Source organism: Bos indicus, chromosome 16 (assembly GCF_029378745.1).
Source record: "Bos indicus isolate NIAB-ARS_2022 breed Sahiwal x Tharparkar chromosome 16, NIAB-ARS_B.indTharparkar_mat_pri_1.0, whole genome shotgun sequence".
Taxonomy (NCBI): domain Eukaryota; kingdom Metazoa; phylum Chordata; class Mammalia; order Artiodactyla; family Bovidae; genus Bos; species Bos indicus.
The window spans coordinates 4,240,849-4,264,762 of record NC_091775.1 but is presented as its reverse complement, the minus strand read 5'-3'; the positions used below and the strand labels follow the sequence as shown (position 1 = coordinate 4,264,762).

At 45.7% G+C, this 23,914-nt stretch overlaps 1 protein-coding gene across 4 annotated transcripts in view; it reads right to left on the bottom strand.

The window, feature by feature from the left end:
* Positions 1-23,914, bottom strand: part of SRGAP2 (SLIT-ROBO Rho GTPase activating protein 2) — a 254,878-nt gene that overhangs the window by 45,066 nt on the left and 185,898 nt on the right. For 3 of the 4 annotated variants that reach the window (XM_019976412.2, XM_070767835.1, XM_070767833.1), the window contains exons 8-12: positions 18,483-18,707; positions 14,538-14,639; positions 13,334-13,531; positions 2,840-2,924; positions 88-115 (exon numbers count right to left, since the gene is read on the bottom strand). In XM_019976412.2, coding sequence (XP_019831971.1) covers positions 88-115; positions 2,840-2,924; positions 13,334-13,531; positions 14,538-14,639; positions 18,483-18,707 — 638 coding nt within the window. The remainder of the gene's footprint in view (positions 1-87; positions 116-2,839; positions 2,925-13,333; positions 13,532-14,537; positions 14,640-18,482; positions 18,708-23,914) is intronic. The other variant, XM_070767834.1, reaches the window with a different exon arrangement.

Sequence of the window (23,914 nt, the reverse complement as noted above, 5' to 3'; positions counted from 1 at the left end):
TGCCCCTAGCTCAGCTCCTTGGCTCCTTACCCTCCCAGGAAGGGTCTCTCTCCATCCCCACCCAGGGCTGTCCCAGGCCACACCTACCTGGCCAGACTGCAGTCTGTCCGCTGACCTGTTGGAAAGACAAAGGCAAAAAGCACGTGTTGAAGCAAATGAGGTGAAAGGGGAGAGCTGCTTCCAGGAATGACAGTGTCTGTCCATCTCCCCAGGGAGCCTCTAGCCTCACGCTGTGACTGGACTTCCAGGCGAAAAAGAAGCCAGCACCCAGGGCCTCTTTCTGGGCAAGTGCTGTTCCTGCTGCTTGTTCCCAGCCCAGGGCTGCTGGTGTCCTGAAACGCTGGGCTTGCCGAGTCTGCTTCCCAGCGGGAAAATGGGTGGACACAAGGGAAAATAGTAAGGCAGGTCATACCTCAGAGAACAAATTATTAGAAACCTTCCCAGAGATGAAATTTAACTTTTCTTCTCTGTGTACTGGTGTGTATATGGTGGGGAGGGAGGGACAAGCTTGCTTGCCCTTCAATATATGAACACACACACACACACACACACACACACACACACGTGTGCTTGAGGGTGGAGGGTGGAAGGCAAAGAAGGAAGGAATAGTTATTTGCGGAGAATATGCTCCACATGTGGAAGCTCTCCTTTTAGATACTAAACCCTCAGTGCCAGCAGGTTGGGCTGCATGAGATTTAAAATGCTGATACTGCTATTAGACTGGGGCTCTCGATCCAACAGCGGGCCCTACTACTAAATTGAAAGGATCACAGCCAGCCTTAAAAAAGGAGATTGAAGATCTTAACATTCATCTGAAGTATTCTCATGCTTTTAAAAACTTGGGCCATTATGTAATCTGTGTTGCTTTTTTTGGGTCCACAGTTAACCGAGCTTGGTCTGTATGAGACTGTATTAGATACACCAGGCAAAGTGTAAGCAAGAACTGAGCTGGAGGACAGATCAGCTCCCATGTTCCTGGAAAGGCAACTGCAAGGGCGGGGGAGGGCAGGGCTCTATCTTGGCTTTAAAGGTTGCTAACTGTTGGTTACAGTTCAGCTCATCTAGAACAACACCCTCCCCCACCCCAACAGTCTCTCTTACTAAAGGCTCAGCTTTCATCTGCAAAAATATTATTCCAAGCCATTATTTCCAACATCTGTCCCATTTCCATTCTGGAATATTCATACACATCAATTATCCCTCTGTGGCAAGTACAAGGGGCTCTTGCGTTTTGATGACAAATGCATACAGAAGGCAGGGACATGATGACTTGCACACAGGAAGATCTATTTTTTTCCTTATTGCCAGAACTTGTCATCTCTCGATGAAGGCAATGTGCAGCACTAATGAATGGTTGCCAGCCTTCGCTCCCTGTAGTAGCACATTTGGTAATATGCACGTGTGTTGCAAACCCATTCTCTCTCTCATACACACACATACACACAGTCTCTCTCACACTCTGAGGCTTGTTCCCCATCTCACGTATGGGTCATGCTTAGACTATCTTGGCAAAAAGAAATCACAGTTGTAATTTGTTTCAAATAGTTCTGGGCATTCTTTCCTCTGATTCCCCACAGAGCAACCTGCTAACCCAAGAGTAAAGACTTTCTATAAGCAAAGTTTAGACCTGTTCAGCCTGAGTCCCTTGGGTGTGTATGTGGGGTGGGGGGTGGGGGGTTGTGGGGAGAAGAAAACAGAAGTTACTTAACAGGCTTTCATCACATAAAAGAAAATGCATTAAAAATCACAAGATCAAAGACATTAGAGATAAAAGAATTAATCACCAGGGGAAATCGTTCAGGGCAGGAGAACAGGATAAGAAGGGTGGGTTAGGAGGCTCTGGAATGGAAAGTGGGGCTCTGATTCCTGGGGCCTTTGAGCCAATGAGCACGGTATACTTGTCTAGATTCTGCACTCAGTCTGAGGAGAGCTCAAGAATTGATTTGAGAACATCCGACCTCTGTGAGAACGCAGCTTTTGCCTTTCACTGCTGGTACTACCTGTCCCGGCCCCCATCTTTAAGTGAGGAGATCAGTGGGGCAAGGAGGAGTGGGCAGGGCATTCAGAGGCATCCCTGACCTGGGAATCCCATTAATCAGAGGGTGCTGAGAGCTGGGCAGGAGAGCTGGGCAGGGTGCCAAAAATCCCAGGGAAGCTTCTCTTTCAACTTCTGCCTTCTGTTTGACAGCTGAGGATAAAGTCCAGAGTGCCAGTCCAGCCCTCTGCCTTGCTACTTTCCAGGGTCTGATTAAAATCATCTTATGAGACCAGACAGTCCGCTCAGCACCAGAGCCTCCACCTGGCTAAAGCAAGGAGAGGGCTGCTTCTGAGCCCCAGGACCCTTCAAAGCAAGAGAGAAGCACTGCCCACCCTGACGCTACTGACAACTGCAGTCTGCCCAGCACCCCACCCTTGGGATGCCTCTCCTCCGCTCAGAGCAGCTGTGTAGCTCACCTCACAGCTCCCCACCCTCTAGATCCAGCCTCCGTCCTGCCACAGAGAAGCCGACAGTTTGACCAAAGGGCCTGGAGAGGAAAGGACCCATCAGCTACTTGGCCTAGGTAGCAGCAGAGGAGGCACAGGAGGGGGCGGAGCGCAGGCACGCTCCATTGAAACGAATAGCTGATGCACACTGGTGCTTCATTAAGCACGGGCCTTGCCCCATTACTCAGGCAGTCATCTGGGGCGTGTGCTTCCACATCGAACAGGCGAGGAAAAGCAATGCGTTCACATAACCAGATCGGGGCCACTCTGCTAAGGAGGGGGGCAGGTGCTCAGCACTAGGGCCAGGACCCGGCCTGCCCCTTGCTGCCAAGTCTCCCGCAGAGCCCACACTCACTCTCTCCCAGGGTTTTCTGGAGAAGGTCGTGCTTGGCTTGTAGCTTGGTGATGAGGTTCCTGCCCTCCAGGTATTCCTTCATTTTCTGTAAGGCAAGAGGAGGACAGAGAACATTCAGACTCCAGAAGGGGAGGAAAAAAAAAAAATCACAGACGCTCAGCTGTACAATTCCCTTTCTAAGAGGGCTTTTGGTTTCTGACCCAATTTCCACTGGGTTCCTTTTTTATTTTTTTTAAAGGCCGTGAGCATCTGAGCAGCTGCTGATTTTCCTGGTGGATTAGTGTCCTGCTTTATGTCTTCCTAGGAGCTCCACGTCGGCCACTGAAAGAAACTGTCTCCTTGAGTCCGAGCCCCGCATCCATCTTTTTCAGCTCCACTGAAGAGCTGAGGGTGGAGGGACTCACGGAGCCCCGCCTTCCTGTGGAGAGGACACACACCTGCGGCTGGTCAGCTTGTCCCCTCTCCTGACACCCTCCCCTCCAGGCCCCTCCCAGGGTGCATTCCTTCACACCAGCAGCAGTGTCAAGGCTCAGCCCAGCCCAGCACTCAGAGCATCTCTATCTGAGCTGTATTTTAATCGGCCTGCTCCTCTATTCTGCACGGAGTCTCTGAAGAAAGCTTGGGTTTTCTGAGCACACAGAAGGAGGGGCTGCCACACCCCACTTGCATAACACACACTGGAGGTTCCAAACACAGATGAGGTTTATGGAAATGCGATCCCATCTGCTCTAACAGTTGAAATATGACTGCTGCACTGCACTTTGTGACTGACTTCTCTCAACCCTTGTCTGCTCAGTGAGAGACTGTATTTCCCTGGACAATTCAGCCAATCTTCCAAACAACCCTATGAACCATGATAACCATTATCCCCATTTTACGGATGAGGATGCTGAGATTTGGGGAGATTCAGTAAGTGGCTTTAGGTCAAACAATTAGTGAGTGGTGGAGCTAGTCTCCATATACGGAGTTAGGCAATACAATATGTGCTTTTATTTTTTAATTTATTTTTTGGCCACGCTGCGCGGCATGTGGGATCTTCATTCCTGGACCAGGGATCGAACCTACACCTACTGTAATGGAAGTTCAGAGTCGTAACCGCTGGACTGACAGGGAAGTCCCCAATGTGTGCTTTTAACCGTTATGAAAAAGTGCTTGATCTGCTATGGTGCAGAGCAGAAGGAGAGAAGCAGAATAAAACCAGTTTTTAGAGTACTTTAGCATGCATTTGACTTCCAGGATAACTGCATACAGCCCACAGGGATGACATCATTGTTTCCTTACTGCAGATGAGGACAGACAGGGGTGCTGCTGACGGCTGCAAGCCCGTAAGTGGTTGTGCCAAGCCCAGATCCCAAGCCTCTGGACTCTCATCACGGTGTCTTTCCCACCCCACCCCACTGCTGTTCACGGGCATCTCAGTTTGCCTTGGATGTCTTCTGCTGCAATGGTTCATCTGCTGGGTCGAGGTCATCTGCCCACCTCTAAACTCAGGCAAAACTGCAGTGTCTCCCCGAGTGTGTGATCTGTGAATCACTGGTGATCCATAAAGTAGTTGAAGAGGTAAGTGGATATAACACTTAAAATGATAATTGTTCTGCCTTTTTTTTAATGTACGAACCAAAAAGTATAGATCAAGCCTTTGGGGTGAAAGTAGAAAGAAAAGGTGCAAAAACTGTGAGTTACTTTTCATCTCTTTACCTTTCTGTGCAGTGTGAACTTTTAACTGAGTGCACATTTCTCTCTCCCCCTTATAAAAACACAGAAAAATGCAGCTTTCTCTGGGGTGCTCATCTTCACCCGCCCACGTTCACCCAGCTGCTCCTGCGTAGACGTTGGCAAGTCTCTGACAGCACTTCTCACCCAGCCCTGTCATGGAGGCTTTGTCGCTCCTGTCTCTTTCCCTCCAGATGGTCCCCTCTCTGTGGCTGGAGACCATGGCATTCATTATTCTTCGTGTCCCTGATACTTAGCACTGTGCCCAGCGGACAGCAGACACTCAACAAATCCTTGAAAATTAGTAAATAAATGAACAGTCTCACTTCCCTCTGGCTAGAACCTTCCTCAGCAGTGACAAACCATGCCTTCAAGTATGCCCCTACTCTCTGAATTAAATAGAAGACAAACAAAAAACAAGCCCTACGCCACGTCATTTCTGCGGCTTTCCTCACGACCCGTTCCCTCTGCTCCCTTGTGCTTCCGCACAAGAACATCTGCTTAAAAACAGGCTCTGTTGTCACCTTCCTCATCCCATCTGCTCCAGCTGCCAGCTCACCTGCTGTCAGTCTTCCCGGCGTGACACCCTAATCCCCAACCAATGCCAACTGCGAAGCCCGGAACAGTACTTCAGGGCTCAGAGGTGAAACACCTTCAGGAAACATCCACTGTGAATACCTGAACCACCAAAGGCCCCCCTTTGGAAGTTCATCCCAAGGAGACTCTAAAGGCTTCCTAATGAGGGAAAATTCGCCCATGGTAACCCTTAAAATGAGACCAGAGTGCTCAGAAAACAGCCCAAATTCTGAAAGGAGATGCAAACTCCTTCCTGTCACTCATGCGTATACTTGTGATATCAGAAATCATTTTTTTCATTCATGTTCACAGTTCGCTGCTTAACTCTGGCTCTCACTCAGTGAACCATTAAAATAAATAACAATCTGATAAAGAGGTATGATGAATTACCTTTTCGGGTTCCACTAAATCCTGAAGGATCAAAAGCTGTGTCAAGGTATGACCTACATCCCTAATAGTGGAAACAGTGGTAGGAAGTTTTCCATCTGGGCAAGCTGGGGATGCGGAGGTAAAAGCATCCTATTTGCAGGCATATCATTTATCACTTTCCTGTCCCATCCATAATGCGCTCATCTCTACAAGAGGTCAGCTGCGAGAGTAACCGGACTTTCCTGGAGGAGCTTGCTTAGCAGCATCCGGTGCTGCTGTCCTGACACACAGCTGAGGACGAGGCAGAAAGGTGGCTTTTCAATGATTTCTGGAGACCAGGGGCCAAAAGAACTGTTCACGGGTAATTTCAAAATCCTTCCTTGGGCAATGAGAGTCATTTTCCTTATCTAAACCATGTCCCAATATTAGGTAATTAATTTTCTTTCATTCCACTTCCTCTACCCTGCTCCTCTCTCCAAACCTCTAAAGGTAGAGTGATCACCTGGACCTTTCCTCAGTGGAGAAGAAAGAAAAGGATCACGGTCAATTCCAGATCACCAAAATGAAGTCAAATTCCTAAAACACAGCCTGACTGCCACACCCCGTGAGCTGCTCCCACCCGCCCCACTCCCATCATTTAACCCTCAATATTACCAAAACTGAGAATTTTGTCCAAAAGGAGAAAGGGAAGCAGGAGTCTATTGGATGATTTTGGTTTTTGCCATTGTGAACCTTCAATTCAGTTTTTATGATCTCATTAATTTCTTTCTTAATAATTCCTAATTTACTATTAACAGTCAGTGATGAGTTTTATTCACTGAAAAGGATTAGTATGATACTTTTTCTTTCTGAGCCCACCATCCCTTACAGACATTTTAACTGTAGTAAGATGAAGAAGGCTAAGTTGGTATATTTGAGTCCTACCACTTGTTACTCTTCTGACCTTGGGCAAGTCACTTAACTCCCAGAACTTAAGTTTCCCCAACTGAAAAATGGGGATAATATCTTTTTTCACAAGGGTGTTCAAGATGAAATAAAGATAACAAACATGACTGTGATGCCAACCAGTAGATACTCAAAAGTGTTCCTTATACAGAATCACTTGGTCAACTAACTAAAAAACAGCCCTTCCCTCAATTTCTTTGCTCTATGCTAATACTTAAGAAAGCTTGGCAATTCCCTGGTGGTCCAGTGGTTAGGACTTTCACTGCCAAGGGGGTTCAATCTCTGGTTGGGGAGGTGAGATCCTCAAGCCACGTGGTGCCACCAAAAACAAAAACAAAACAAACTCAAAGCAGGTTTCCATCCTTTAAAAAGAAAAAAAGGAGGCACAAGAATGGTTTTCAAATTTAATTTTAAAATGTCTCCTCCCTTTAAATACATTCTTACCATGGTGCTATACAACACATGGACCTTGCCTACCCATTAAATTTAATCTGTGAACCCAAGGTCACAAGTCTCCACCATGATGAGAAAGGGGTGGCTGGGAGGAGTGAGCGGTGCCTAGTTAGCCCCGTGCAGTGCACAGATACACACAGATGTCCTTACGGGGCCTTCTTCCCCACCAGCCAAGCACACTGACATTTCCCCTCCTACCCGTCAATTTTTAAAGCAGGAGACAGCTGTCAGACAGAATACATAATAGAGCAAGCCATCTCCCCACCTGAATTGCATGGCAGGGGCAGTCATTCATTTATACCCACTTAGTACACATTTATCACCTATCTGTTTATTCTTGGAGAATACCAAGAGAAAAAAGATCTTGGACCACATCAAGTCTAGCAGTCTCAGAGCGCTGTCTGTTCAATGGCCAAGGAACAGGATCCTCTACAACTTCTTACCTTACCCAAATCTGTTCCCCCAAATTCACGCAACCTAGCTTTGCTTATTTTATAAACAATTCATCCCCATTTCATCCCCCATTCAAGAATCCCATACTCCAATCCTCACACAAGGAAATACCTGTAGGGTTTGACAGTACTTAGCTGGTTAGTGCGGAGAAGGCAATGGCACCCCACTCCAGTACTCTTGCCTGGAAAATCCCATGGATGGAGGAGCCTGGAAGGCTGCAGTCCATGGGGTTGCTGAGGGTCCGACATGACTGAGCGACTTCACTTTCACTTTTCACTTTCATGCATTGGAGAAGGAAATGATAACCCACTCCAGTGTTCTTGCCTGGAGAATCCCAGGGACGGGGGAGCCTGGTGGGCTGCCATCTGTGGGGTCGCAGAGAGTCAGACACGACTGAAGCGACTTAGCAGCAGCAGCAACAGCTGGTTAGTGAGCAGACTAGAGATCTCTTCATAAAATTAGAGATATGGAGTGAACATTTCATGCAAGGATGGGCATGAAAAAGGACAGAAATCGTAAGGACCTAACAGAAGCAGAAGAGATTAAGAAGAGGTGGGAAGAATACACAGAAGAGCTATACAAAAAAAGTCTTAATGACCTGAATAACTATGATGGTGTGGTCACTCACCTAGAGACAGACATCCTGGAGTGTGAAGTCAGATGGGCCTTAGGAAGTATTACAACAAACAAAGCTAGTGGAGCTTTTAAAATCTTAAAAGATGATACTGTTAAAGTGCTGCACTTAATATGTCAGCAAATTTGGAAAACTCAGCAGTGGCCAAAGAACTAGAAAAGGTCAGTTTTCATTCCAATCCTAAAGAAGGGCAATGCCAAAGAATGTTCATACTACTGCACAATTGCGCTCATTCACATGTTAGTAAGGTTATGCTCAAAATCCTTTAAGCTAGACTTCAGCAGTTTGTGAACTGAGAACTTCCAAATGTATAATCGGGATTTAGAAAAGGCAGAGGAACCGGAGTTCAAATTGCCAACATCCATTGGATCATAGAGGAAGCAAGGGAATTCCAGAAAAACATCTATTCCTGCTTCATTGACTAGGCTAAAGCCTTTGTGTGGATCACAACAAACTGAAAAATTCTTAAAGAGATGGGAATACCAGACCACCTTACCTGTCAAATTGGATGCCGGTCAAGAAGCAACAGTTAGAACTGGACATGGAACAACAGACTAGTTCAAAATTGGGAAAGGAATGTGACAAGGCTGTATATTGTCACCCTGCATATTTAACTTATGTGCAGAGTATACCATGCGGAATACCAGTCTGGATGAATCACAAATTGGAATCAAGCTTGCTGAGAGAAATATCAACAATCTCAGATATGCTAGTGGCAGAAAGCGAAGAGGAACAAAAGAGCCTCTTGATGATAGTCAAAGAGGGGAGTAAAGCTGGCTTAAAACTCAACATTCAAAAAACTAAGATCATAGTATCTGGTCCCATCATTTCATGGCAAATAGAAGGGGGAAAAGTAGAAGCAGTGACAGATTTTATTTTGGGGGGCTCCAAAATCATTGCGGATGGTGACTGCGGCCATGAAATTAAAAGACATTTGCTTTTTGGAAGAAAAGCTATGACAAACCTAGACAGCATTTAAAGCTGAGATATCACTTTGTAGACAAAGGTCCATAAAGTCAAAGCTACGGCTTTTCCAGTAGTCATGTATAGACGTGAGAATTGGACCATAAAGATGGCTGAGCACTGAAGAATTGATGCTTTTGAACTGTGGTGCTGGAGAAGACTCTTTGAAAGTCCCTGGGACTGCAAGGAGATCAAACCTGTCAATCCTAAAGGAAATCAACTCTGAATATTCATTGAAAGGACTGATACTGAAGCTGAAGCTCCAACACTTTGGCCACCTGATGCAAAGAGCTGATTCTTTGGAAAAGACCCTGATGCTGGGAAAGACTGAAGGCAGGAGGAGAAGGGGGCAGCAGAGGATGAGATGGTTAGACAGCATCACTGACCCAAGGGACATGAATCTGAGCAAACTCTGGGAGATAGTGAAGGACAGGGGAGCTTGGCATGCTGCAGTCATGGGGTCGCAAATAGTCAGACACAACTTACTGACTGAACAACAACAACAACAGCAACAACAGCCTATGAGAAGAGAACTGGTTAAATGAACGATGTAACATCTGTCTGTACAAATGAAATTCTGCTCAGCCATTAAAAAAAAGAGTTAGATCTTTTTGGAACAAATTGAAGATAATATCCCAAATAAGTTAAGTAAAAACAGCAAAGTGAAGAACAGTGTTGATGATACACTTCCATTTGTATTTCTATTTATTTTATTTCCTCATATTTCTAATGTAATAATATTATGTTAAAGGTTACATCAGTGGTTGTGTCCATACAGAACACCTGTGGAAGGACACAGAAGAAACCGGTGTCAGTCACTGGCAGGAAGTGCAGGTTAGGAACAGGTAGAGGCTTGACTTCCTTGCTTTTTTGAAATCTTTGCATCTTTTAAAAAAATCTTTAATAGTTACAATAAAATAGGCAATGGGAAAAAAGGCAGACAGTGCAGGATTGCGTGTTACAGAAGATAAGTGATGCAAAGCCAAGGAGATCAGAAAACCTCTGTCTTCTCACTTAGAGCAAAAGAGCAGAAAGCTGAGCAGTTCCCGAGCCTTCCCCTGACCTCAGCTGCTTCATCAGGGCAAAGAGAAAAAGCTCGTGTCTTGACACCAGGAGACCAGTACACCAGAGTTCTGGCTTCAGCTCTTGCTGAAGACCCTGGACAAGCTACCCATCCTTTTTGAATTTTTGTTGTTTGTTAGTTCTTGAAAAAAAAAAATCTTTCAAATGAAAAGATTTGGCTAGATGATTTTAAAAAAACACTTCAAGCTTTAAAATTTCATGATTATTTTCCTGGTACTCTTGCAAATGACCGACCTTTATAGATCATGCTTCAAGTTTCCAATCGCTGTCATCTGGGCAGATCAATCTGATGACAGCCAAGAGTGCTCAGAAGTATTCCTAGCAGCCCTCTGGGTCACTAGGCACACTACCAGGAATCAAAGCCATGACCAGAGACCTCTTTCCAACTTTCCAAAAGAAGGGAACCCCAGGAGGAGATCCGAGGTCTTTGAAGGGCACCAGGAAACACAGGAAACAGAAGGGTAAATGTTTGTAAAGGCAAAGACTAAGGGAAGGACACCTGCAGTTGTCTTGGCTTTGTGGGGTTGGCAAGCACAGGCAGACATCCTGGCGAACATTCACACACCACCTTTTCTTTGCCACCCACCCCCTCAAAGTCCTTTTAACATGAACTGAATTATCTGACGCATTCCAAACACCAATCACAAAAATGGTGAACTCTTACAAATCTGTTACTAGACAAGCCCAGACAAAAAAGCTTTCTGTTAGCCAAGGAAATTTACACACAATTTTGATAAGTAGCATTATGGTCACAAAAGACAGGAAATGAGTTAGTGGACATCAGTGCATTCAGACAGAGGTGAAAGGGTGGGCAGGATTTGGGAGATCGCAGGTTTGAATATGGTCATTCCTGCTCTTACTAAAGGTCAATTCTAAATACAAATGTAGTGTCCCTTAAAGCTCAGAAGTAATTTCTGAAGTCTTCAATACAGATTTTTATGTTCAAAATTCTCATTTAATCAAAAAATGGAAATCTTCTGCAATGTAACAAGATTGGGTCATGTAAGTAGTGTTATATCTAAGCAGTCCAGACAGAACAGTCAGAGAATCCTATTATTTAAAGCCTCTCGAATATTTAACAACCTCCAGAGATAAAGAAGCTTGGGGAGGTACACAGCCCTCACTACAGACAAGAAGGTTCTCCCAAGTCTGTCCCAGATTTTTCATGCCTTTACGCTTTTGCATATGCTGCTCTGGTCTCAGAGAATTCTTTTCTCTTCTTGATTCTCTGCCTTATCAGCACACAGTCACTTTTGTGTGATGTTTCCCCAACTCCACTCATCACGGTTGCCATTCATACATGTGTCCGTGTATGCACTTAATATTTTTTACATTTATTTTTTAAATTATCAAAATTAACCTATTGTAATTCTTTAGAAATATATGCAGCAAAAAAGAAGTTCTCCCTTCATAGGCCTAATTCCACCATTCTCTTCATTTGATATTCTTAGCATTCCCAGCTTATATAGCACAGTGTCAGAGTAGATCCTTAATAAATGATCAGTGAATAATTTAATAATTTTCAATGAATAAATTACAGTGATGATAGGGATAATAAATTTTCAGCATTTTTGAGTACTTACTACAAATAGGCAATATGCTATATATTTTACAAAAATGAATGATTGAGCCAAAATATCATTCTATTCTTTCTTTGTATTGATTTTAGCATTTTACTCATAAATATATTTAAAGCATGTTATAATTACATGGCTTTCACTTAAATTAATCATCTAAGTGAAAACAGCAGATTATAAAACAATATGCACAGCAGTATGCCATTTTTATAATAAAATTATAAATATATGTTCATATCCATGTGCATGCATAGAAAAAAGCCTGAAAGAGAATATATTCTAACACTATTACCTGTAGATATTTGGGATTATGGATGATTTTTAGTTTCTTCTTTCTTACTTCTAGAGTTTATATAATAAGCATGTTTTATTTTGTATAACAAGAAAAAAAAGTTATTTAAAAAAAACAGTACTGTTAAATCACACCCTTTCAACAGTCTTCTCTAGGACTTAAAAAAATTTTTGAAGAACTCTTAGTTTAACTACTTGAAAAAACAGATTTCTTCTTTAAAAAAGATAGCAAATCAATAGTGTTCCTAATGGAGAAAGGGCAGTGTTCAAAGAAGAATTAAACAAATGGTTCCAGTTGCAGGAGAAATTCAATTTGCTACTTGCAGACTATGCTTCTTGACTGAGAAACAAGTTAATTCTGCTCATTCAGAATCAGTATGCATATTCACTGGCTATATTTCCTCTCACATCTGCAAACTTAATTTCTTCTTTTTAGTTGTCAGAAGATTAGGAAATAAATTTTAGCTCAGGCAATAAATCCTACTTGGCAAGCTCGAAATAACTCAATTATTAAAAAGTAGCACCAAAGACCAACCAGCAGCCTTCCAAAGGACTGTTAACACTGCTTAAAAAAAATGGGTCCATCTGTCTAAAAGAGGACTGGGAGATGCATGAATAACAAAATATAAATATAATGTTTTAGAATTCTCTGCAAACCAACAATGTTGTATATTACCTGTTCCTTTGAGTTTTAGCCATTATTATGAAAAATAATTTTATATTGCCACAAATTATAAAGTTATCACATCAACTAGAAGAGATAACAGATTTTAACCCTAAGGTAACCCTTGGACTGCAAGGAGATCCAACCAGTTCATTCTGAAGATCAGCCCTGGGATTTCTTTGGAAGGAATGATGCTAAAGCTCAAACTCCAGTACTTTGGCCATCTCATGCGAAGAGTTGACTCATTGGAAAAGACTCTGATGCTGGGAGGGATTGGGGGCAGGAGGAGAAGAGGACGACAGAGGATGAGATGGCTGGATGGCATCACTGACTCGATGGACGTGAGTCTGAGTGAACTCCGGGAGTTGGTGATGGACAGGGAGGCCTGGCGTGCTGCGATTCATGGGGTCGCAAAGAGTCGGACACGACTGAGCGACTGATCTGATCTGATGGTGGCCAAAATATCTCAGTGTGGTTCTCAAGAACCAGGAGATGCAGCCCCCTTGTATGACCCCTCAGGATGAGAAGGAAAGCTGTGAACAAAGTCTACTGGCTGGTTTAAAACGTCTTTAAGAAGAAAATATTCTTGGTAGACACACAACTTGTAAATATCTGTGCCTTGAAGTGTATGGATGGTCTCCGAACATGCCCAGATCCCAGTCAAGATATTAAAAAACTGCCCTGAAGATGCCTGACAAGGACCCTGGGATCTGAATGGCTCGTGTGTGCTGCAGAGCCTGAAACTGGCCTTTGACGGCCACTGAGCCCCTCACCGTGAAGTAGAACTGCTCTGTCTCCTGCTGGTTGGCTCTCCTCTTGGCGATGCTGGGTTTGCTCATGAAGGTTTCTGAGACCGTGGACTTGACGGATTCCATAGAGTTGCTGTACTGGAAGCAATCAGACACATCGAAATCCTCGACAGTCACAATGTCCTGGATGGTCTGCAGAGTGGCCTCCATTGTCTTCTTTACCTGTCACGATAAGGGCCAACATAATGCATGAGGGGTGGGCTGCAAAACGGAAGGTGATGGAGAAGCTTGGAGAAGTGAGCTGAGGCAGGAGGGAGGGGGTGTTAGCGGGCTTGCAGCACCGCTTCCCATTGAACAGTGCTAAGCGAGTTATAAACATCACAGGGACCCTCTTCTCTTCAGTAAGGACCTAAAACCCACTACCTCCCTCACACTACCTACTTGGCCTGGTTATTTAATGTTTATTTTTTAAATTTAAGATTAGCTCTTGGCTATACTGGACATGCTAAGGGAGAGAGAATGAAACAAATCCAAACTAACCCCATCATATAAAGATCAGGTTAAAAATGCGTGATGGGCCTAGTCCCACAGTGCCCCAGGTTCTGTTTCCTGACTTTCCACAAATAATGAACTTGTTTCCCCATTTGCAAACCAAGTGACCCATCCCCAGGCTTTCCTGATCTTACAGGGGAAAGTAAGACTTAGCTGAGATTCCAGGTAAGAAGTCACAAGAGCTCAAAAGAATAAGGAGCTGATAATCAATTGCACTGCCCTTTTGAACTAGTTGTTGAAAGCAAATACGCTGGGCCCAGAAGAAAGTCGCCCTTTTCTAAGAGGACGGAGATGTTTGAAGTGTCAGAGTCAAAGGCCTCTGTTTGTTTGAAAATGCTGGAAAAAGCCAGGCAGGAGGGGGTGGTTTCAGAGACACAATATTGTTCACACAGCTGCCAAGTGCCATTTTGATTAAATGTGTAAAGGCGGGGAAAAAAGCATTTTGCAGAAGGCTCAAAATAGAGCTCAACCTTTGGCAATGCAAGAGCCACTTCCTGGAGTTCAAGGGCAGGATGTAGCAGAAGGGGAAAATCCAAGCCTACATTTGGCTAGGAAATGTTTGCGGCAGCCCGGACATTCCCTGCATGCTCCTTCCACCTGCTCCCGTATGGGGAACAGCAAGAGGTTCGACAGGGAAAGTCAGGGTGGCTGTGAATCTCCTGAGCAGGAAACTCACCTCTTCATTCTCGATCTTCAGGGTGGATAAGCGAGACTGCAGTTGTTGGCATCTCTGTACCAGCTCACTCTGGACGGGCTGCTGGGCACAGAGCTGGGATGCCTGCCAGAAGAAAGCAACACCAGGTCAGGGAGAGGACACAGATCTTTTGTCAGAGGCCCGTTACTGTTAATAAAATGACTCATAGTCAAGCTGCAAAGCTCACAATTTCTACGTGAAAACAAAATCCAAAGCCAAAGTGTGTAGACCTCTGCTAGGACCAAATAGCACAAGAAAAGAAGGAGGAATGGAACCTGTTTGAAAAGGTCTCTCTCTCTCTCTCTTTGGAGCCCACCTCCAGCCTGGTGCTTGGCAGGGGCAGGTCTATAAAGAGCTGGCGGCTCCCAGGAAGCCGGAGTCGGGGCAGAGAAGAGGGTTTCAGGCAGCGCTGGCTCCAAGCGCACAAGCTTTGGCACAGGGAGGGTTTCCTGCTAGAGGTCCAAGTGGCCACCTCTCTGGCCCCACCTTCGTTCCCCGCCGGGCACCAGAGTGAGAGCCGGAGAGAAGTGGGTCAGGAGGCTAACGTGCTGCTGCTGGAAGCCAGCGTGTGTTTATAAATCTGGGCCACGCATGAGAGCTCTGACTCAATGAGAGAAAGTGTGAGGCCAGGAGCAAGTCCACGGGCTCTGCTAGAGGGCCCCAGAGGGCATGGAATCCTGTGGAACTTGGCATTTTCAAGAAGCCATCATTTCACTCCAGGTCATCACCAGATCTCTGTGGGAGAAAAGTCTGTCTTTCCCCCAAGCACTGCTGTCAATAAGCTTCACCCCGAGTGAGGGGATGGCTGAGCCACTGTCTCCTGGTGAGGCCATGGTGATGGTGTGGGCCTGAGGTCACCCCCCGTCCCCAGGATGACAGATGAGGAACAGAAGGCTGGCAGACTGCGAGGCAGGACCACGTGCAGGCAGCTTCTGTCACCTTGCCACCACGTGTCCTTCAGCTTCTCGTCTGAGGAGAGACATCTGGATAGAACCAGCCTCCTCCTTCCCCAGCGACGAGCGGGCACATTCCCAAGTCCATAGACCATTCTCTTGCTTGAAAAGACAAAACCTCTCTTCAGATGGAGGGGGCTGGGACCTGACCTTTTCCTCCATTGGCTTTTAAGCTCTCAACTGACTTGACCTCCTCCCCCAGCTGAGAGGCTGGCCCGGGCCAGCTCTCAGATCTGGAGAGAGCTGACTTCATCCTGGCTCTTGGATAAGCAGACACAATGGAGAAAGCTCGGTGGCCAGGATGGGATGGTGCCAATAGTGAGACTCTCTGGCTGCCTGATGTCACCGGTCAGGCATCCAGAGCCCACGAGCCTCTCGGGGCACCAAGGGTAGAGCCAAGTGCCTCCTCCTAGTACATCGGAGAGTGCTTGGCGTCAGTCCATGAGCCGAGTGCCCCAGAACGCCAATCAGTGTGGGGCCTTGGCCAATTTCAAGGCTTCCGGTCCAAATGCCACCCGAACTTTGGCCCTGGTTCAAGGACTTCCAGGCAGCTCCCTCTCCTCGCCTCCACAGTCTACACACAGCCCTCACTGACTGGGGATAGATGGCTGCAGGGACCAAGAAAGACTGGCCTCTCATCGCGTTTTCTTCTCCACTCACATGAAGGCGAGGCTGGAACGCAAAACCTTTGCATGATCTAGGATTCGCCCTGGCCCCTGCCTGGCTCAGCCACCGATCAGCTAGCATCACACAAAGGGAGGGCCTAGGCAGAGAACTGAACTATCGATTTTTAAAGTAACTTCAATCTAGCAGGCGGGAATCATGGAGGGAAAACCATCTCCACGCTTGTTTCTTTAAGAAGCAGCAGGGCCGCTGAGGCATGCTTTGGCAGTGGTCCTCTACCGGGGTGCAAGGTAATGCATTCCAGCTGTGCTCCGGAGTATGGGAATGAGGCTCTGACAGGGCGAGGAGGGAGCCTGAGCACCCAGCGTCTGGAATCCCCCTTTATGGAGACAAGCTGCTGGGCTTAGCAGGCAATGCAGTCGACACCAGAAAATAGTATTAATATCACTCCATTCAGCTGGTCCCCAAGTTCCACTGCTTCTTGGGAGGGAATCTCCGTGGCAGCTGGAGAAGGGGTTTGGAAGGCAAGTCTGACCAGAAGCCAGAGCAGGTGAGGAATGGGGCTTCCTGGGGCTCGGTGACACCCCACCCCCGTATTCTAGCTGCACATGCTGCCATCTCCCTTCCCCATCTGTTCCACGCTGACATTTCCTGAGCCACAGCAATGGAGACAAACTGGAAACGGTTTGGTTTTCCCAAGAAGGAGAGGAGGAAAGAAATCATCCCCACACTTCTGTTCTTAGGACAGACACGTCCCACTCTCCATGGTGGCCTACTGATGAGAGCAGATCCGTGGCTGACGCTGCCACAGCTCTCATTCTGGAGCAGCATTTGCTGAAGAGCATCTGGGTGTTCATCCTAACGGAAGCACTGCTCCCTTGTTGAGAGGACACGGCCGTTTTTCTGTCACCCAGCATTCCTTCCTTCTTCTTCTGGTAACTTCGGCCTGACTGTCCTCTGAGGGGGAAATTTTCACTCACAACTCAGGCTCTGTGCTCTGGACGGGACTTTCCCAGACTTGAGGATGCAGGGTATGGCCTCAGCTGACTGCAGATACCAACCACAGTGATTGGCTCAGGGATAAGCACATCACCCAATCAGAGCCATGGAGACCAAGGGAGACTCGTGAGGGCTTCCGGGAGGGAAGAAGATACTCTGTCTGTTTGTTATTCTGGCAGCACCACACAGCTTGTGGTCTGCGGGATCTTAGTTCCGCTGAGCAGGGATCACACCTGGGCATGCAGCAGGGAAACCATGGCGTTCTAACCACTGAACCACCAGGAATTCCCAAGGAAACAGATGTTCTTTCTGTTGGATTTCAATCTACAGGGGAATAAGGCTGCAAATATAGGCTCCTTGCCCCCACAGGATAAAAGCCTATTTGAGAACAGAGCCGAAACACAGGATGTGAAGCAGAGAGAGAAAAACTGAGTCTTCTGATATAATTCCTAGTCCTCAGTTCACCCATGCCTGAAGATCTGTATTGAGCTTTTCTATTATGTAAGCTTATATATCCTCCTTCTGATTTAATCCAAAGGTCAAATGGTGGCTCCTAAGCCAGGAACAAGATTCACTTTGATCTATATGAACAACCACCAGAAGTGGAACCTCAACATGCAGAGGTTCTGAAACCAAAGAGCTTCTCTTTCCTCTCACTTCAGGTTATTTAGGCCCTTCTTCTTTTAGCCATCAGAGGTAAAAAGTCAGAAACAAGACCCCTACATTCATGCACTGCTACCTGGACAGCCATTCTTAGGGATGACATCTTAGCTCTTGTCCTTTCTGTAGTATCCATTCTTTTTTGTTCAGTATCTAAGTAAAACTATTCCCTTTATCACAATCTTCTGAACCCACGAGAATAAGTACCTTCAGAACTCTGACAAATGACAGAAGATCACGCCGTCAGCTTGCTGAGCTCCCGCCCCATCCAAAACCTTGAGTATCTGGCTCCGTCTCAACCCTCACTTCTTTCAGGCTCAGCAGCTGGAGGACTCCACCTCCCTTTTCCTTTCATCATATGGAACTGTTAGTAGCTTTTAGAGCACACTGGCTGTTTCTCACCTCCCTGATCCTGCCAGTCCCTCTAGGTGCCCCTCTCTATGCATATTTCTGTCAACTCAGTCAATGATAAGCTCCCTGAGGGCTCTAACCCCCCAGTGTCTATGGTCAAGCCTAGTGGACAGCAGGCACCCAGGAGCTGTTTGCTGAATGGGTGGAATGAGTTCCACCCACCACATGAAGCCAGCCCCAAGCCTTGCCCTCCCCAGAATACCATGGCCTGAGTGCAGAAACTCTAGATCCAAGTGAGCTCAAGCCCCCTGGGGGTGCGGGAGTGGGAAGAGGGGCTCACCATGTCCCCCATGTGGGGCTGGAACTCAAACTTCATAGGCGGACAGAAGACGTTGTTGTACATCTCCATGAGGCGCTGCTTGTCACTGGTGGCGTCCAGGTTTTCCACGGCATTCTCGATGGCGTCCAGACCCTCGTGCTTTGACTGTTCCAGGTTCAGCTCAGCAGAGAGGAAGGTGCGCAGTGCGCGGTTCAGGCTGGCATGGTATCCTAAATCACAGCACTGCTGTGGAGTGGAGAAGGCACGTGAGCAAACCAAGGACAGCTGTGAGGCTTGGCAGAGGGGAGGGCGGCGCCCAGGGCAGGTCTGATCAACGAGATCTGTGCTACCGGAAGAAGGCTGGCCCTCCATGATCTGGGTGATATTTCTCCATTCTTGACTCCTAGTTCAATATGTAGGATTCCTTAGAGGACTGTGAGGTAGTCAAAAGGAAGAGGACTCATTGGGACAAAACGAAATTATTTAATCATGCTGTTCAGTAAACATGAAAGAGTTGGGGAGAATTTTCTTCTATTTTCAGGTTCTTCTGGGGATACCATCGTAATAAAATTCAACAATAAAAATGCAGCCTGCCACTCCTTCAGGGTTACCGTGATTTCATTACAACATACCGACCAAGTCAGGCTGTTTCTGCATTCAGGACTTAGAAATCAGAAGTGTTGCAAGAGAATTCTACTGAGAGAAATAAAAATGGGGGAGAGGGGCTGACCCTGTCATTATCAACCCCCGCCCCTAGCAAACTCCCAACATTCTAGGACAGGCCATAGTTGTAGATTAGGATTTCTGCACTAAAGCTCTGGCCCAACAGCATTTCTGAGACCAAAAATTTCTAAATATAAGTGTTACCGGGAAAATTCACATCATTTAAGGGATTCTGATTTTTTGAAATAACGTGGGGAAAAAAAATGTATGAAAGATGCAATAGTATTAAAAAAAGCACTGGACAGGAAGTCAAGCAACCTTGGAAAAACTACTCCCCCTCCCTGAACCCATTTCCTCGACTGTGAAATGGAAAGATTTGGCTAGCAGTGGTTTTCAAGCTGTAGCACAGAGCTCTATGGTTCTGGACTCAGGCTGCCCTTAGGAGAGGGCAGCCCAGCTAGTAGGACTTAGAGCCTCCTATCCCCATTTCAACCAAACCAGCTCTGCCCTTTTTTCTATTCAATATATTAGGATTCTGTGTAAAGTCTGATTTGAAGAAAGAATTCTTCTGTTAAAGAGTAAGACTGAAAATATCAGTACTTGAACTAAGCATAATCCCTGAGGCCCTCTTCAGCAATGGCAGTCTGTAACTCTATTCCTCATTCCTCCCAAAGGACCCAGAGATCCAAATTCCTCAGTCACCCATTATCCCCTCTGTTGCTCAAACAGTTTTGAGATCCAGAACTTGAGATGAAATATCAGAGAAGAATCCATGGATAGAGTGAGACCATCTGCCTGATTGCCATTTCGTTCCATAAGCAGGCATCAAATTAACTCTTCCCCCAGTTTCCCCCCCACCGCCTCCTTCATGATCACTGGGAACAGCCACTGCTGGGGAAGAATGCACCTCTTCCTCGCAGCATTTAACAAGAAGCTCCACGACAGAGTGCTTGTCAGGCTGGGCTCTGGATTCAGTGCCAGTGGGCCCTGGCAGGTGCCTGGCTGTGCAGAAGAACAGCAGTTACAGCTTAACTAGAGGCAGAGGATGGAAAGACATTAAATTCAGTGGGGAGGGAAGCTAGACAAAAGCGGCTGATTGGAAGGCTGCACACGCAGGGGCCCTTTTTCCTCTGGGAGATGCTGCTGGTCTAGCCAAGCCTCCCTTGAACCTGTAAACCTTCCTGACTAGTTCGGCATAGACTCCTGCTGATGAATTTCACGCCTGTAAGTCTGATGAACAGGAGTAACAATGCCCACACGGCTGAGCAAGTGCGTGGTGGAGGTGGGGGCACCTTTTCAGTGCAGAAGAGAATTAGGGGAGGCAGGCTTCATAACCTTTACATATTTTTAGTAACTCCCCTCTCCTCTCCATTCTCACTACCTGTATCCTAATTCATACTCTTATCATCCTACAGTGCTGTCTGCTTCACTGTTCTAAAATATGGCTTTTGTTATACCTACTCCCCTGCCGAAGAACCTATAATAGCTCTCATTTTTTTTCCTAAAGTAACATCCACCTCCCTCAGTAGGGAAATTTAAAAATGCCTCCATTTATTAAGTGTGCTTACTATATGCCAGTGTGCTAAATGCTTTCTGTATATTTTGCATTTTAATCTACATAGTGACTCCAGTAAGGTGGGTATTATTTTAACTTTCCAGACTAGAAAGCTGAGGCTCAGTGAAATTAAGCAAAGTTAATGGTCAGAGAAAAGTGTAATTTGTTTTCTATCTCACCATCTAACATCATCTGCCTCTATTTTCTTCTTCAGACTCTTCTGTTCTAATCCAACGACATACTCATTGTTTGGGGTTGAGTATTAGAAAACCATAGGCCTCAAATCAGCTGTATGATTGTTAGCAAGCTACTTAACCTCTCTGAGCCCCAGAGGGGTAACATCCGCCTTGGAGGTTGTGGTGAAGCTAATACATGTTTACCTTTATCTGGCACCATGCAGACCAAACAAACACTGATCACCTGTATCTCCAGATCCACTGACTTTCAGCTCCAGGCATTCTCGCTTCCTGAAATGGTTCTCACTCCTCTCACCTGCTGGAACTGGACCCAGTCTTCAAAATCCAAATCAAATTCTCAGTCTCCAGGAAGCCAGCCATCCCTACAACCCTGGCACATACTGACCCTCCCCTCAGAATGACATCCATCTGCAGCCCTTGGGTGACACAGGACACACTCCCTCATTCTGTAACTTGCCATTTCACATCAGCCTCCAAAGAGGGCTTGGCCAGCGCCTTACTCTTTCTTTGCATCCCTTACTATTAGGCCTTGCTCACAGCAGGCATTTAATAAGTACAGTTGATTGATCGATGCCAGGAGTACAGATTCTAGCCTCTGAGGAAACAACCCACTCAGGCTGAATACTGATCTTAGTCAAGTGGGCAGTTGTGGCCACTGAAGCCTTTTGTTTTGCTCACTCTGGATGGCCTACAGAAGACACAGAGCTTTTTCGGGGCCAGTCCAGTCTTTATTATAATAACTGCCCTGCAGCTTCTCCGTGCCAGTGCGTGGGGGTCTGACTCATGGTGTGCCCTCTGCCTCATCCATGCCTTCAGCCAACCAGGGAGATTCAGAATAGGTTTTCCAGAGCCTTGGCTACCCACATATCTGAAAGGGCAAGAGCCAGAAACTGAGGCATCAGAAAAGAAGCAATTTCTCGCAAGGCTAGGTAAACAAGATTTGAATATTTCATCCCCGTCCCCTGTAGAATCCCAGTGAGCAGAGGCAGCACATTATTTTGCTCACAATGGGGACAAAGTATGTTTTCCATGGCTTCTGATGAGTTCTGTGGCCATGCTGGGCTCCCCTGGCCATTTCTGGGTTATATAAATGTTTGATGAAAACTCTCTCAGGGGAAATCAAATTTTTATAAGAATTTAATGATAGCCCTTCCAGATGTGTGATGACTTGAACTGACGGTTCATTAACCCTTCACCAGCTGACAGTCTCACCCAGAGATCTAGGGAAGGCCTAGAAAAGTAATACCCACTTCAAGCTCTCATAGAAGCGAGAAATAATTGCCCTTAATAAAATGTCCTGTTGAGAAAGCTGGGTTCCCTCCCGTCCGACTTGGGTGCATATGGTGTCACAGATTCTCTGCCCACACACAGCACTCACCACACTCCATGAGGACAATGCCTGGTTCTTCATTCGTCCATCTGCTTCTGGGGGAGAAAAGTACATTCCAAGGAGCCTGCGGTTCTTAGACTATCTCAAGCCACTTCAGAATGTCTTTTTTGGCCCGAAGTCAAGGTTTTCCTGGTGTGTATCAGATGCTTCAAGTGGATTCCTACAATCTGAGATTAAATCTTATACTATACAATGAAAAGAAGTGAAGGGCTAGTCCTTGAATGGACTGGCATCCACACAAATCACTTCTTTCACTTATCCTCGATGCCTGAGCCCACAATGAGCTTTGACATTGCCAAGAAGGAGGCAGAATGGTGTCCATAACACAGATGGCAATGGACTGGCACAAGATTCATCCCACGTCTCAAAGCAAGTTCTGGATACTGTCACGATCTCAAAGCCAAGGGATAACCGGGCTCCCCACTCACTTCTAACTGTTGGTTCCTGGCCATAGTATCTTTTTGGCCATTTTTATGGCAACAGATGAGCAAGAAAAAGCAGGAAACTACTGATACATATAATAACATGAATGGAGCTCAAAAACATCATGCTGGGCAACTGAAGCCAGATTTTTTAAAAAATATATACTATATAAAAAGCCCACCTTTGTGAAGTTCTGAAACAGGCAAAACTAATTCATAGTCAAAGAAATCAGAACAGTGGTTGCCTCAGGGTGGAGGACTGACTGGGAAGAGAAAAGAGGAACTTTCTGAGGTGATGGAAATATTCTACATCTTGATAGAGACACAGGTTATAAAGGTGTAAGACTCATCACAATTCTTACAATTTAAGACAAGTTCAATCATTGTATGCAAATTAGATCTCAATTAAAACAGTATTGAAAGGCAAAAAAAGGAAAAAAATCTTGGCTTAGGAAATCATCTTCTTCCTCCTTCTTCTGTTCTTTTAATGAACAGATTATGTACTCAGCTAAGTACTGTAGTAAGCCCTGTACTTATTAAGGTAGAGAAGAGACTTGGTTCCTGCCCTCAGGGAGCTTACAGAGACTAAAAGACCTTCCTCTGTTCTCAGTGAAGTGGCTCTCAAACTCTTTTTGGCCTCCAACTTACAGTAAGAAATATGTCTTATATTGCCACACACACACACTCACACACACCTCTAACATAATAGTTTTACCAAATAAAACTTAACCTTACTAATGTAATGCACCCTGATGTTTTCTTTCCCATTCTACTCTATCCTAGTCTAGTTTATTCATTAAAATAAAATAAGCCAAACTTTCATGATTCCTCTAATGGATCATGACCTGTGGTTTGAAAACCACAGTCCTACTTCCTGTGCTTAGCTCTGGTGCTGCAATTGGCCAGTCAGATAAAAGATGATCTCTCTGTATGTCTATGAATACCTCTAGGGTAAGAATTATTTTATTCTTTTTGTACCTTGATGCTGCAGGGCATATAGTCTCATCCCAAAGAAATACTTACTGAACATTTGTAGAGCATAATAATGTTATAACGCTTTCTTTCTTTTTCTTTTTTAGAAGACTAATTAATTTCACTCCAGGAAAAATAAAAGCACAAATAAGAAACAAACGAAATAAAGCAAGAGCAGTTTCACTATCCATGCGGCCTGGGGCACTGCCACCCTGGACTCGCTCCTAGTGGCCTAGAGCCATGCCCTGGCTAAA